Below are 16,925 nucleotides of genomic sequence, written 5' to 3' on the forward strand. Positions count from 1 at the left end.
AATACCAAAAAAACCTATTCTAAAACTGATTACAGAAAAATGATAAGTTTCCGATTTTCACTCTGATTCAGAGCTAATCCTAAAATGCATTCTGAATTTCCCCCTGATTGAGAGATTTCAGAAGACATAGATTCTGAATTTTGCTCTGATTCAGAGAGGTTTCAGAACCAATGCCGAAACTATTCTGAAAATTTACTGAATGAATACTGAAAGATAATATTATTCTCAAAATGATCTGATTCAATTCTGTTGCTGACTGAAGGTAAGGTACGGGAAGTCTTTCAGATTTGGTGCGCCGACAGTTTTTTCCTTCATAAATCAAGTTCTTTTCCATCTAGATATGAAGCAGCGTCAAATAGTCACCGCTGAAACCGATAAAAAAATCTTAGCGAATAAAGATAAAGTTGACAAATTGGAAACGCCCACTTTTGCAGTTCCCATTTAAAAAGAAGATTCAATCGTTTGTATCTAAGTAACCATTGTTGATAGTTACACCGGACAGTTTTTAAGATGAACATTTTTATTATTAAATAAACAACTTTCGTTACTATTAATGGACATAGTTTTTTAAACTAAGTAAATGATCCGTACGAGTTTTTTTTCCAATACTAATAATACAGTAACATCGTGAACACCACGGCATTTGATCGAAAATTCAATTAGGTAAATCGACTTGTATTGCATTATCAATTAAGGGCCAAACGTATACATGATTTGATGTCCTGTCGCTTCACCCCTAATCTGTTATCACCCTATATTTCAACACCGATCTTTTATCTCTATAGTATTCAACCCCGCCATGATTTAACCCTTACATTTTTCACAGTGATTTCAAGATTCCTACAATGATAATTAAATTGCTGTCGATTCCAATTACTCCCACTAATTGAATTAAACCCGGAGGTGTGAATAAAATATTTTCAAGCATCGGTAATTTCACCTCAATTTTAATTTGTAATTGAAAGGCTCCAAATTGTCAGGAAAATAAAATCAAAGTCTCACTTATTAAAAGCAACATTTTGACCATTTGTAAGTTAGCTATCTCATCTAATAATGACTAGTACGTTTATATTTTATCTAGTTTTACATTTCTTCCAAAAACAAATGAAAATTTGTATTAGAAGGCCATGAATTTTATGTTAAAAGAGTAAATAGATACGCTACTGCCTGGAAGCGCTCAAAATATCAAAAGTAGAAGTGCCGCGTTTCCACATGATAGCAATTTATTTACGAAAACTTAGAATGCTATCATATTAGGTTTTTTGAAAACCAGCCACTCTAAAAACCGTCGGAGAGAATAAAGATGGAATTGAAAATCTAGAGCCTGCAGTGGCGGTAAACTCCGCTATACTATCAGTAACTGACGTTTTTGTCACATTATGCATTGTTGTCGAAAACCAATTTAATACCAACATCTCAAAAGAAACCGCAAACAGTATCAATGCAGGAACCATTGGACCGGTTTTTCGATATAATGGATATATTCAAAGCGTTATGATAGCGGAATGATGACCAGGAACGTTTCTTTATTTTTTAGTGATCCATACATGGTATCAGTGGTCATGGTTTCTAAATTTTGGCTTGCGAACGGAACTTTTAATTATTGCCAAAAAGTTCCACTTTATTTACACCCTCCATGTATATGTTCTCGGTATTGCTCCTTCTTGTTTGTATTCTATCATGCCAAACAAAAAGTGCGGCCGATTACTTCATGCTTTAGGAACTATCGCTCCAGGAAGTAAGTCAGAAAAAATTTTGCTTGATTTTGAACTTATTATTCTATTACTAGCCCCTTTTGGCGATAAATTGATTTTAATGAACAGAATGTTTTCTAGTTATGAAAATGTTTGAGCCATCTTTCGATCGGTAACGTATGGGTTTTTGGGACTTTTACAATGATACAATTATGAACAAAATTAAGGCTTAAAATATCATTGATCACTGTCTTGCCAAAAACTAAAAGATAATGATTGAAGACTGGTGAAAACAATGAAAAAATTCACAGGTTGCAACATCAATACATACAGCAAAAGATCAATATATCCTTTATTGTCGTCTTCAACTTCCTCATTTTCATCCCCCCGCTTGTCATCGGTATTCGGATCCGCCTCCTCTTGCAATTGGGACAGTCGGTTTACATCTGCGGTACAGATCCACATTTTGCAAAACGATTTTTTATGTCAATTTTGACTAGGTAAAGACGAAAATAGTTTCCGTCGTTAACGATCTGATTTCAGCAACTAAAATAATGATAAAGGTCGTGTATCATCATTGCCGATTTCTATGATTTCAAAGCATCTTTCTCTCCTTTCTTATTCCTCTTCTAATTAGCTATAACTTCATAACTTAACTTTTCCCTGCAAACTTATCCATGTCAATTAAAGCCCTGCTGAAAACGAAAAGAATTTGCGACAACACTCTGAACAGCAGGTAATTAATTTGAAGACAAGTTCATTTTGCAAAATGCTTCTGTTGCTTTTGTGATCTCCACTGGCAGCTGCATGATTACCCGGTTGTGATGAACCCTGCGGAGTCTGTGATTGTGATCTCTGCATCTGGGTGCTTGCTTCCACATAACCGTCACCCTGGCAGCGGATTATCACATTTTACCCACAAAATAAACTATGTCCCAAAATCTCCATAGGGATTTTGACCAATTTGAAGAAATTAATTCTTTTAACACAAGTGCTCGACATCTTAACACCCGATTATGCAATTACTTGCTTCGCTCGTAGACACAGAATTTATTGCTTTAAACCATAACGCTGTTGGAGCTGAGATAGCGGAGTTTGCGTAGGAGGAGAAAATAGAAGCGGCATAAAAACTGACAGGGGAAACTCTTTTGTATCAGTTGTTCTTTTTATCACTTTCTGTTGTCATAGCAACTAGTTAGTCACACTAATAGTCATTGTTATACTAACACAACAAATTATTGCAAAATAAAGTGACTTGACCAGCAAATAACGTGTTACTGTGTCCTGCGTATTAAACATTATTGAACGTTAAATTGTTACCCAGTGTTGTATTGAAAATTGTTCTTGACCAGAAAATTATTTGTCGCTGTGTCCTGTATCTACGAATTAATTCAGCTGCAATTCAATTGTTACAATCCCAACTTCTGGTATTTCAGCTCGTGAGTACAAACAGCAAAGCTAACTTAAGTTAAAATTTCAAGAATTTTGCATAACAGTTCTCATATATGTACCTCAAATATCTCTTGAATATATACCTTGAACACATAAAGAGATTCCGTATTGTGTGATCTGAAGCAAATCCAGTCCAATTTAATCTCAAAAAAAATAAGATAAGCAAATAGTCAGAACCTCAAATTTTAATGCAACGGTAAGAATATAGCGGATATACAGTTAAAAAAGCGAACTGCGAAATCAGATTATTTTGACAGATTTGGGACCTCTAAATTAAACTTGGCTGTTGAAAGTCTTCTTTGTCAATTTGGGAGAGCATTTGGTCCGTCAACCCGGACAGTGGAATACTATCTGGAGAAAAAAATTGAAAACCGCTTCCTACAACTGCTTGACAAACAAAATGGTTTCGACTCGTACCTCGTAGAACAACAGAAATTCTTCAAAGAACTAAACGCTGTTTGTTTACCAAACAATCACGACAGGGAAGTACGTCAAATCATCAAAGACAGTCAACTTTTAAAGCCAATGAGGAAGAACCGATAGCAAACACTTCTTAGCTGATTGAACAAAATGATTGTGTGTCAATGGGGAATGGAAATGAAAACGAAGAAAAATGCTCAAAAACCTCGCTCAAGAATTGAAAGAAAGCTAACAATCTTGCTGCTTCGATAGAAAATTTTCCGTTCAAGCTCGATTGAAGAAAATAATGTTGTAAACGAAAAAATGAGCCCGAGCTAGAAACAATTTTTTTAAGAGAACGGTGCAATTATTCTAGAACAGCATAATCAAAAATATGAGGTTGAAAACGGCTTAAACTCGGACAACAATCCCATCACAATGGTCGATCCTCATTGAAATGGGAGAGACCAAAAAAACAGATTTTTTTTCACTGCTTGAGCAATCACATAAAATTGAAAAGACATACAACCCTAACTGCAATCGTACAGAACATAAAAACAAACAGAAAAGATACCTACGGATGACATTTAATAGAGAGTTATCACTAAAGCCACGATCTTCAAGTAGAGAGTGTTACTGTTTAACCGTGTGTCAAAAAATTTGATGTACGTTAAACCCAGTGGTACGTCATTTAATCAAGTAGCAGCAGGCATTTGCCAAAGCTCAAGTTATGCTTTATCGATGGCAGCCCCCTTGAAGGGCCAGAGTTATCATGTATGTTTAGTGTTGCGTGCATCGGCGTAATATTCTCGACTCGGAGAAAATGAACTTCTTGAGGACGCTGGTAAATGGTAAAGCGAAGTCAGCAATAGGGCATGGGTTATCTGGCATCCATCTACACTGAAGCCTGGTCACTGCTAGATCAGAAATGTGGCCGTCCCCATCTGATTTTCGACGCCGAACTTGAGAAATTGTGTAAACAATAGCTTGTGAAAGCTCACGACTCACATATCCTAATGAACTAGTCAATAACGAAATTGTTCTCAAGCAAAACAATTATTATGACAATTTGCAATCAAGTAAAACACTTTATGTTGAGTTGGAAAAATTTCCGCCAAATCTCAAAGAGATATGGTGGTTTTCCGCAGATGACTTACAGAAAGATGGGCCTGTTGTGATTGTTCTTGAAACATGGTTAAGAAGGACCGTATTTGTGATTGAAGGGTATTTAGCCTTTAAAGGAGAACGGAAAGAGGAAGACCGACGCAACGCAAACAGTGAAAATTGGTTCTCGAATACATCAATTCCAGTGCAAGTTCGAATGTAAAAGACACAAACAAAGCTAACGCAAAACAATAACCGCTGAATAGCTGATGGCACTCATGGAACTTGGAACTTTCCATTATTCGGAAATATGGGTGTGAATGATCGATACCTGGCAGTGCGAAAAGATTGCCTATGTTATGGATGTCGGAGAAAAATAAATAGAATCAGAGATTGCAAAATCCACTCGTGCGGTATAAATGGATATACCAAAAAGCACGACCGATTGTTTCACTCAGAAAGCAAATGGATGAGGGCAATCACAGAGCCAAATTAAGGGCAACAACAAATAAAATAACGAAGTCACAAACTTTCTTCAGATTATTCCAGCCTCAGTTAAAAGCCGTCGCATAAGACCTTAAGTTTTTGCTTTCCTCGATAGCGGATCAGCGGTTTCATTCCTTGGTCGAAGATTGCGGTAGGATATGGAATTCAAGGGCTCCGATGTTACGCTCAATATATCTTGCGTATACGGAACAAAGGATCTGAGGACGGACAAATATTTATTAATCAAAAGCGGCTGTGTTCAAAGGTACAATTGTTGGAGGCATTTGTACAAACTTCAATTTCAATAGGAAGTACAGATTACGACTACAAGATATTGAAAGAAAGTCGATCGTTTGAGTATTCTCCCAAACAGAAAAATCAATTTGATGATAGTTGTCATCATTTTGGGTCAAGGTCCGTATGAACTTCAAAAAGCATTGCACCAAAAGATGGAAAAAACAAACTTCAAAAGAGACTACAAAGAAACCTCTCATGATCCTAAAGGGGGTTTGGATGGACAAAAAGTGGTCCCATGAAGATCAAGAGAAGACAAACTTTTTTCATTTTGACTGCACAGGAGACATTAATACGGCCAAAAACTCAATCTTGGTGGGACATAGAAAACGATGATTCCAAAATCAACGTTTTCAGTCAGTCCATGAAGGAACTGCAAGCACAGAAACTTCTGCAGAGTGTGACGAATTTTGCAGTCGAGAGCTATGAGGTGCAAAGCTGTGGAGTGAACCAGAACCGAACTTACCAAACAACTACAACTCAGACTTGGGTCAGAAGACACCAATGGAAAACAAACCTTAAAAGATTGTATGAACAATCAAAAGATACCGACGTTGAAAAAAGATTCGTGAAAATACGGAAGGAATCAAAAGTGAAATTTTACTTCTGTGAAAAAGAAGTTTTCGCCACAGCGCCCAGTGCTCTACCCGAACAAGTCTGGCAACGTCCGCAATGTTTGCAACGCCGCATCAAAAATGAAAAAGTATGCTTGATTGACAAACCCCAAGCCGAACATGATTTTATGCATGATTTGATTGAAAGAGTTTCTAGATATTGTGAGAGACCAATAGCCTTGACAGCCGAAATTGAATTATTTCTTGTATGAGCGCGAGTTACCGAAGAAGGGAGGTGCTTGGGATTTCTATCGAGACAAAGAATTAACTGGTGCAAAATTATTAGTAGCAGCGCCATGTTTTGACTTGAGATTTCACCAACGTGCCAGTGCTACACTCTCAAATGAGTTTGCATTGATAAAGAAGATGGGGTTAAAACCCGCAAAATCAATCCAAAACAACTTCTACATTGACGATTTAATCATACCATTAGACACGGAAAAAGAAGCTTTCAAAGAGTTTGTTCTATCAGCTACAACCTCTTCTCTCGCAACATGAGTTTGAACTGATGAAATGGATGAGCAATAACAATGATTTTGACTCAGCGATACCGGAGGACTAAAGGTCATTCAAAAAACCAATGCAGATTGATATTGAGCAAGTACTGAGTAGTGATCTGTACTTGGATTCTAATAGGATGTTCCTCAAGAGAATCTACAGGTCTGCAGAGGTACCAACAGCGAAGTTAAACCTCCAAAACCCACAAGAAGATCTTGTCTCTAATATCTGTGGTACTCGCCTCAATTAATTAAACTTATTGCTCAAATCACTGTTCACATGGGACGTCTTCTGAAGAACACTTGGACAAAAATTGACAGCACTTGGACAAGTAAGTGAACACGGCGAATAAGAAGATTTCCTATAGTGAAAAAACCTCCTAAAGTGGCTGGAAACAGCTTCGATAGAAGATACGTCGACACAGCGAATGACCAATTTGATTTCGTTTGTTTGCAAATGCATCATGTGTGCATTGGTTAACCTACGTTCTCAACCAAAAAAATATTCAGCCAATTTAGCTTGTGTAATCGAAAAGTGCAGAGTGGCACCTTGTAGTTGGCACCTTGATGGCACCTTGTAGAGCGGCAACGTCCATTTAGAAGTTGCTTTGCTGTTATTTTAACCCCATCTTCTTTATCAGTGCCAACTCAATTGAGGGCATAGTGCACGTTGGTCAACTCGTGAGTCAAATAGGTGGCGCTGCTCTTCATAAATTTGCACCCGTTCATTAATTCTTTTTCTCGATAATAATCTCATGCAGCTCCCTTCTTGTTCGGGAACTCGCGCTCATCGAAGAAATCATTCGATTTCGGCTGTCAGGGCTACTAGTTTTTCACAATGTCTACTCTGCATTTTGCAGAGTAGTAATGAATGATACATCTTTCATTACCACGCTTGGAATTAAAAGCAGCGGGGATGGCAGTGAGCTTGAGAGATCAGATTGGCAAAGAAAACAAAATCATGATACACAGTTGCAATTTTTGGTCAAAATCAACGTACAGGACTGCAATGTATACATAGTTTGCGCCGCAAGCAAGCAGTGGTTGTGGTCAAATGAGTGGCGGAGATACTGGATACGATTGATGTTTCACAGTTCAAACATGTGAGTGGTATTCACAACCCTGTGGATATTGGCACAAGAGAATCTATTCATGAGAAACTCATGGGATAGGAGTGGCTTTTTGGGCTGGCCACGTTAACACAACCAGAAAACGAATGATCTGGGCAAGTTAACTTTGTTTGTTCTTCAGATGAAGTGAACAGAAGCTCATCAATATTCATAGCGCAATAATCATGAAGAAAAAATATTTTGCTTAAAAAAACAATTTAGCAACATGAACTGGCTTAAAACAATGGCATTCTTTAGCAATTCAGCAGTCTCAATCGTTAAAACAATGGCTTAAATGCAGTGAGGCCTACCAAAAAAAATTGGTGAAAAATAAAATTTTCATTGAAGAAAACGAAAAGATCAAGGCAATCATCTTCAATTTATTACCAATAGAACACATTGCTGATGAGAAGAGCTCTCTCAAAGTGGAAAAAGAAATTCCGAAAAGTAGCACGATTTTCCAATTTTCGTCCGTCATTGGCAAAAAGGAATTTCTCCGCGACAAAGGCAGAATAAGCAATTGTCAATTTGACTTCAATGCAAAGCATCCAATATTGTTACCTAGAAACATCACCTTGTTGAATTATTCTTTCGTAACAAGCACAAAAAAACAGCACGGAAGAACTGATCTTGTCAGAAAAAGTTTGGGAACAATTCTTGATTTTTGGCGTAAGAAATGCCCTGCGTTTAATTAAAAAGCAAATGCATCGCGTGCTGGAGAGGCAGAGCACAAACAATGGATCCAGTAGTAGTATAGTTGTTTACAGGATGACTTGGTGCTACACAACCGTTTGCAAATATGGAGAAGACTCTCTCGGCCGCTTTTACAAAAAACATTGGCCGTAGATATGTGAAGCGATGGTCTTGTTTGTCATTTGTCTAACTGTACGAGGAGTGCATACAGAGGTAGTCCCTAAAACGGACAGCGATAGTTGTCTGATCGCAATTTTGCGATTTACGGCTCGAAGAAGCAAAACAATAAAAATGATCAGTGACAACAGGACAAACGTTGTAGGAGCAGAACAAGGGTTCAAAGAGTATGTTTCAGCATGGAACTATGAGTGGATCGAAGAACATCTGATTCAACAAGGGATCAGATGGAGATACAAGCCACCCGCGGCACCTCTCCGTAGGAGGGTTTGGTAGCAATTGGTCAGAAGTTGCAAGAAACCAATTTATGAGTACCGATCGGTTACTGAATATGTCCTTTCAAAAACAATATGTCTTGTTAAGCGGTGGTTAAAAACAAATTCATTGACAACAGTCAGATCTGATGTAAGTGATTTGAAGCTTTTACCCCAAACCACTTCCTGCTTGACAACAAGCGTCCGCCACATTCAATTCTTTTTTTGTACCATGATTACCAAGCGCAGAAAAGTGTGTTGTATCTACGACTCCCTTCAGCTGCAAATCAATTGATAAAATCCCAACTTATGCCTGTTCAACTCTTCAGTAGAAAAAGCAAAAGTCTTCTTACGATAAAGTTTAAACATTTTTGCATAGCAGTTCTTTGATATTTATCTCTGTCTTCAATTTGTTTCACATCGGTATACATAGAGAGATCCCGCATTGTGTGATCTGTAGCAAAATCAGTCTAATTTGATGAAAAAAACTAAGGTTAGCCAATAGTCAGAAATTGGAATTGTAATGTAACGGTAAGAATTTTGCGGATATACAGTTACAAAAGCAAACTAAAAAAACAAAATATCCGGACAGATTTGGAAGCGCTAAAAGCGAACTTGACGGTGTAAAGCTTTCCTTGGAAATTGTGGGAGAGTTGCTGTAACAAATAATTCATGTTGTTTTAAGCGATATCTTGCTCCTTTTTTCTCGCTCCATTTATATATATATATATATATATATGTGTGTGTGTGTGTGTGTGTGTGTGTGTGTGTGATTTAAATATCATAGAAAATAGTCATGTCCTCAAACCGGGGATACATCACACAAAACGATGTAAGAGTTCGGGGGTAATTTCTCCATTACCCCCGAACTCTTTCATAATTTTACCCTTCTTGACAGACCAAAAAGATGTAAGAGTGGGGTGTTAATTTGTCTTTTACCCCTCACTCTTACACCAATTTACCCCCGTTGGAAGCCCAATGCAGCCGAAAAAAGATGTCAAAGCTTTGAGCTGCATTTTCTAAAAAATCCTCCCATTGCAGCCCCACTCTTACATCATTTTGGGCGGAAAAATTCGACCCGGGACACAGCCAACTCGTAATGAGGTATTTTACCCAAAGGTAGAACCAATTCCTATTTTATCCGGGGTGCTTGTTTGCCATGAGTTAGAGACGAGTAACCCAACACAGTTGAATATCAGTGTTGAACATTTCCTTCGGATAAGTGTAACTGTTATTTTAGGGCAATTTGAGGAACCCAAACAATTGACCTATGCACAATAAAATGTTTTTGATTATATTACTTCGTCCTGGGGATCATGTTCGCCCAGAGTTGGGAGTAGAGTTGTGGTAGTGGTCTTCCGAGTCAAGGCATCTGCTGGACTGTGGTTGAGATTAGGACTCTGGTTCTGGCTCGGGTCGTGGCTGAAAGTTAGCTCGTGACTGGGATCAGTGCGCATAAGTGAGCCAGACATCATTGACGTGGAGCCTCCCATGGTCCCCGCCTTCGAACGGCTTGTTGTCTTTCTGAAAACGTTTTTTATCTGGAAGCCCTTACCCAAACACAAATGGAGAGGTGGTTTTTCTGCAGATTCGTTGAACTGTACACTAGTAAAGCCCAAAAAAGAGAGCTACTCAGAGACTTAACGCGTTGCTCTAGACCTGGGTCGAAGTGTCACCGCCATTCAACGCAAAATTATGTAAGATAAGCGGTGAATGCGGAAAATTTGGTAAGATAAGCGGTGAATGCGGTGAAAAAAAACCTCAATCGCCTGGTAGCGGTGAAATTACATAATTTTACCGCTGAATTTAGCGGTGAAATTATATAAATTCACCGCCTTAATTACAAAAATTACAAAAATTAGTCATTACATTTTAGTATTGATGTAGTTTTTCTTCTAAATATTGTTATTGTTACTTGCAAATTGTGTTATTTAGGCTCTATTTGGGGCCATGCAGTTTTTGAAATCCGTAGTTTTTGGGAATTCAATATTTTTTGTTTTTTGCGAAATCGTGAAACTCTTGTTTGATTTTTTTTTGTCAAAACACACAAAATACCCTGGCCTTAGGATGAGGTGGGAATTTTTTCGCACTTCGCAGTAGAGGTTTTGGGTGTTCAGTAATAAATGAGTGTTCTTTACTTGCGTCCTGATATGTCTACGTTGCAATGTTTTTGGTCGTTTTGCGTGATTTTCCTAGGAATTGGGGTCTTACAGTAGCCCGAAAATGGGGCTAAACTTAATGTTCTTGACGATTTCTCCCAATCTACTGTACCACGTGAGACGGTCATTGCTACAAATTGTCGGCACTAACCTCCGTTTTCTTTAGTGTTTAATTGATCTCTCAAATTGGTCTAATCGAAAAGTTTCTAATGTTTATAATTGAAAAAAATTCGAAGTAAAATTTTGTTGTATTTAAGGGGCACGCTTCACGTTTCAGATTTTTTATCCTAAACTACTTTGCCAATTTGGCCGGGCATAATAGCGTTTTGTTTAATTTAATTTTTCATGGTATGCAGATTTTAATTGTTGTCTAAACTGACATGTTCAGAAGGTTATTAATCTGTAAATTATAAAATTCAAGAAATAAAAATTATGTCATAAATTTTTTTTAGTATTGATGTTATTTTTCTTCTAAATTGGGTTAGTGTTAATTGCGTTATTCAGACTTTTTTTGGGTCTATGGAATTTTTCGACTCCTTAGTTTTCGAGAATTCATTATTTGTTCGCAAAATCTTGATTTTGCCGGAAGTTGGCGTTTCCCAATAGCTCAAAAATCGGGGTACGCTTCATGTGTTTGACAATTTTTCTAAAACTACTGTACAAAATTGCTTGGTTCTGGTTTCGTTTGTTGACACTAAACAGTTCTTGGATGAGCGTTTAGTTGTTTTCTGAAATCGGCCTACTCAAAAAGTTATTATTGTTTAAACTTGAAGAAAGTTCGAAAATTTTTTTTGTGGGGCACGCTTATTGTTTTTGATGATTTTTCTTAAACTATTCCGCCAATTTGGTGGTGCGCAGTCGCGTTTTGTTGACTGTAAGTTTTTAAAGGCCTGCAGTTTTTAATTGGTGTCTAAATTGGACTGCTGAGAAGGTGATTGGACTGTAAATTTAAAAAAAAAATTAAAAATAATGATGTGTCAATTTTTTTCAGTACTGAAAAAAATTGACACATCATTATTTTTAATTTTTTTTTAAATTTACAGTCCAATCACCTTCTCAGCAGTCCAATTTAGACACCAATTAAAAACTGCAGGCCTTTAAAAACTTACAGTCAATAAAACGCGACTGCGCACCACCAAATTGTAGTTTTTCTTCTAACTATGGTTATTGTTGCTTGCAAATTGTATTATTTAGGCTTTGTTTGCGTCCTTGACGGTTTTCGAATCCTTAGTTTTTGGAAATTCATTAATTTTCCTTTTTTTGCGAAAACATTTAATTCTCGTTCGAGTTACTTTTTTGTCAAAACACACAAAACACCCTGGCCTTTATGGCGAGGTGGGATTTTTCCCACTTCAAAAAAGAGCTTTTGGGTATTCAGTAACTACAGAGTGGACCTGAATTGCGCTCAGAAGGGTCTACGTGGCGCCGTTTTTAGTCGTTTTGCGCGATTTTGCGAGAAACTGGGCTCTCGCAATAGCCGAAAAATCGGGGTACGGTTCATGTCATCAAAGACTTCTCCATAACTACTGTTCCAAACTGCACGGGAATTGTCGCGTTTTACTGAAGCTAAACTCTTATTGCTTGCAATGTTTAGTTGGGTTCCCAAATCAGCCTAATCAAAAAGTTAATCATGTTTGAATTTGAAAAAATTGAAGTAAAAATTTTATTTTCGGGGGCACGCTTATGGTTTCTGACAATTTTTGTAGAACTACTTAGCTAATTTGGACGGTCATAGTCGCCTTTTAGTGACTGTGAGTTTTGTAAAGGTCTGCAGTCTTTAATTGTTGTCTAAATTGACCTGCTCAGAACGTTTTTAAACTGTAAATTTTAAAAGATTAAAAAATAATGATGTTTTAAATGTTTTCCAGTACTGATGTAATTATTCTTCTAATTTGGGTTATTGTAGCTTGCAAATCGGGTTTTTTAGGCCTGGTTTGGGTCCCTGAAGCTTTTATGATACTTTGTTTGTGTCAATTCAACAATTTTTTATTTTTTGCGAAATCATGAAATTCTTGTTTGAGTTCTTTTTTAATCAAAACACCCTGGCCTCTAGGGCGAGGTGGGAAATTTTTCCCACTTCGCAGTAGAGATTTTGGGTGTTCTGTAACTACTGAGTGGACTTGAATTGCGTTCAGATTTGTCTACGTGGCACCGTTTTTAGCCGTTTTGCTAGTGTTTGCGAGAATTTGGGCTCTCCCAATAGCCCAAAAATCGGAGTCTGCTTCATGTCATCGATGATTTCTCCAAAACTACTGTACCAAATTAAACAGGCTTAGGCGCGTTTTGTTGCTTATGAACCCCTTGTGATTGCTCTCGTCGGTTGTTATGAGGATAAACTGTGATCATATAAAAATTCACCGCAAAAATTGGAAAAATATGTAAGATAAGCGGTGAAAAGTTAGTTTTTTCACCGCAAATTTCGTACATAATTTTGCGGTGAAATGCAGTGAATGCGGTGAAATTATGTAGGATCACCGCTTACTCTAGCGGTGATCTTACATATTTTCACCGCATTCGCCGCATTTCACTGCAAAATTATGTACGAAATTTGCGGTGCAAAAACTAACTTTTCACCGCTTATCTTACATATTTTTCCGATTTGTCCTCGACCCGGGGAGAGCTGCAATCTGCGTTGCTCTATTATTAAATTGAAAAGCAAACTATATATTCTTTTCTTATCTGTAAAAAAACGAAACCGCATCTGAAAACAGAATTAAATTTTAAACAATCTGTTAAAATTCTGGTAAGATATTTTTAAGAATTGATAAACGAAAAAATGTGGTGCTCTCTTAACCCATAAAATATCTATTTCCAAATTGAAAGCTATTCTTTGCAAGGACACCCAGTTATTCTACACAAAATGCCGTCCCATCATTCACTCCTAATTTAGTGAGCAAAATAGCATGGATATTTGAAATTAACACGGAGGAATAGAAATTAGTTTTAAATTATCCACTTCCGTTTTCAATCTTTTAAATGCTTTTACTTTATTCTTGTCCACAAGTTTTCTTAATTAAAAATACTAAAGGCGAAGACAAGAATGACTCCCTGGAATATTTTAACTATACATCGTTTCGACTCTAACGCTGGACTATTTAATGCAAGAAAATGTTTATCAAAATTTGGTTAAAATTTTCAGCTTTCTACTGCCGCAAAACCGCGCAAAAGCAATTTCTGGAAAATATGGAACAAAAATGTGTAAATATCAACTCAAAAAGACTAACAGAAAAACTTTTGTGATGCAACCTTGTTGGACACAACTATTTAAACAAAAACAACAAAATTGAGAAAAGTATATGAATTACAGAGAAACATAGCGTGCAGATTGCCAGAAAATAGCTGCAATAACATCGTTGATCTGCAGTCTCAAAAAGATAGTAAAAGAAACAGAGCAAACAATACTTCTTATTAAATGCTGAGATGTTATGTTTTGATCACAGATCTGTATAACTTTTTGCTAGTTGCTCTCAAATAACCCTCAATTATATCGACACACACTCTCTTAACTTTATCTTTTTCAGGTAAAGTAAAGAAAACTCAAATTCAGAGTGAGGAAATCATTTTTGAGAAAAAGTAAGTCAAGTGTGATAAAAAAAATTAATCAGGCAAATGATTAAAAATTTTGCTCCACTGAAAATGAAAAATGACATTACGCACGCTATTCAATCGGAATTGTTTGAATTAATGGATGAACAGAAGGCAGATTGTGATTGTGACGTCATATGATCGTTAAAAAATCTTGACAACTAAATAAAGTCAATAACAATTTTTAGAGCTGCGCTAAGTTCAAATAAAACCAATTGCAACCAAAATGGAAAAAAGTAAAGATGTTTTATAGAATAAAAAAAAATACGAGATCATATAAGCAGTGCAAAAAAGCAGAGATAAGACAACAGTATTATTTTGAAGAAGTCAAAAAAACCGCAATGTAGATAGAATGTCGAGAAAAGGCACATACTGTAAAAAAGAAGTTACAAATGTGGTAGATATCTTACTATTTTGTAAACTGAAAATCAAATAAAAACATAGCCGGCAGATTGCCGGAAAATAGCCGCGATAGACGCTTGTGCCCTTCCATGAGGTGAAACAACTAAAGAAATAGGATAAACAGATTGACCAGACACCAATACTCAAGAACTAGGGCATATACGTTTGGCACTACTTCGATGCACACTTTTGATCTTTAACTAGTAAATGCTCATAAAAATTAAAGTTGCTTAAGTGATTTCAGAAGTCATTTTTTGAGTAAGGTAAGCCACGCAATTGACCTAAAAGCAGAAATGACATCACGAACACAAATTTTAACAGCAAAGCAGTAAAAGTCACTGAAGTCCTTGAAAAAGTCATTTCCAAGAAGTCAGGGTAAGACGAAACAAAAATCTGTTGGACGATGTAAAAAATGTGACCGCAATAATAGCCGCCTGGAATTGCTGATGCTGCTATTTAAAAATTACGTAAAAAATTAAACAGTTTTTTGAGGATCGGAGGTTCGGTAAAATAACATAGTCATTCTATCTTTGAAACTAAAGAGCAAAAGAAGAACAAAAGGACTCAACTTATTGAAAACTTTTGTCAAAAATGTCGCGAGATTGTTAAAAACTTTGAATTTTAATAAATATCAGCCTATTTCTTACTTGAAACGCATTATTTTGCTCTCAAAAACATTGTATTATAATTTCTAGAGTGTTACATATTGATGCAGCATCAATTAAAAAAATACGAAAACCTAACCACAATTTGAAGACTGCCGGAGATTAGCCGCGATAGACGCTTTTGGCCGTTCATGGAATTGAAACAACTAAAGAAATAATAGAGATAGATTGACCATTAGTCCTTTTACAGATCATTAAAATTTTGGGTCAGATTTGGACTGTCATTTTCATAAGACACATACGCTTTATAAGGATAAAAACCCTAATAGAGTTCTTTCGAGATCGAAAACTCAAGACTCTAATACTCGACAATTAGGGCATATACATTTAGCACTCTTTAGAGGCACACTATTCATCTTTAACTAGCAAATATTCATAGAATTTAAAGATCATTAAGTGAGATCAGAAGTCATTTTTTGACTGAGGTAAATCACGCAATTGACCTAAAAGCAGAACAAATGAAGGCACACGCAAAAATTTTAACTACAAAGCAGTAAAAGTCACTGAAATTGAAATAGTCAATGGTCGCAAGAATAATCGATGGTGACGGCGAACTAAAAAAAATCCACGATGATCCTAATAATAGCTTCCCTTCGTTATTGTTTCGCGGCTATTAAAAAAGGGGCTGAACACGGTTATCTCTATGCGTCATTCTCTCAAAAACAGAACTTAGGTACACGGTAATTTTACTCACTTTCGCTACTAGGTCAAAGCGCAGCCTGAACAAATAGTACTTGCAGCAAAAAAACCTCAAGAAAGCCAATACGCCTCTTCGAATCGTAAAAACAAGAGAAGACAAATAGGAGCCCCAGCTACCGTTTTGCAGCTATTAAAAAACAAAATATTGGCTAGGCAAGCATTTCTAGGCAAAAGTTTTTTACTTTGGTTAGTGTAGCGGGCCTTTGAATCTGAGCACACCTAATCAGAAGGGAAAAGTTGGTTGTAAGTGCCCCAACAAGGTGACCGTTTGACCCATCGCATTTACAAATTTGTGATTGGAAATGGATACTTTTAGCGTAGATTATTAATCAATCAAAACTCTCGTCTGTCAGAGTCCTTTGCACTAACTTTCCGGCGGTCGAAAACTAGTCCACGGCGGAGAAAGAATCTAAGAATAAATTGTTTTTACTCACTCATTGATAGGAGTCCTATGCGATTTGGGCGTGGACGAGCCTTTTTTTCTGGACGATCTAAAACACTTGGGACATAGAAAACAGAGACAACATTTTTTCTACAATTATTGATTGCCGTATAGCTCTTAACTAATTCCAAGACAGAGGTGGCAGTAAAGTAATTGAATAAGAACATTGACGGTGTGCCATTCCGGCCCTTGAAACTATA

At 36.8% G+C, this 16,925-nt stretch overlaps 1 protein-coding gene across 3 annotated transcripts in view; it reads right to left on the reverse strand.

Annotated features, from left to right (window-relative positions):
• Window positions 1-16,925, reverse strand: part of LOC142337082 (uncharacterized) — a 65,449-nt gene that overhangs the window by 35,220 nt on the left and 13,304 nt on the right. For 2 of the 3 annotated variants that reach the window (XM_075386149.1, XM_075386152.1), the window contains 4 exons: window positions 16,718-16,774; window positions 10,075-10,297; window positions 2,477-2,585; window positions 2,026-2,140 (listed from right to left, as the gene is read on the reverse strand). In XM_075386149.1, the coding sequence (XP_075242264.1) occupies window positions 2,026-2,140; window positions 2,477-2,585; window positions 10,075-10,297; window positions 16,718-16,774 (504 nt within the window). The remainder of the gene's footprint in view (window positions 1-2,025; window positions 2,141-2,476; window positions 2,586-10,074; window positions 10,298-16,717; window positions 16,775-16,925) is intronic. The other variant, XM_075386150.1, reaches the window with a different exon arrangement.

This window comes from Convolutriloba macropyga, chromosome 3 (genome assembly GCF_964194025.1).
Source record: "Convolutriloba macropyga chromosome 3, txConMacr16.3, whole genome shotgun sequence".
In the NCBI taxonomy this organism is placed as follows: Eukaryota; Metazoa; Xenacoelomorpha; order Acoela; family Convolutidae; genus Convolutriloba; species Convolutriloba macropyga.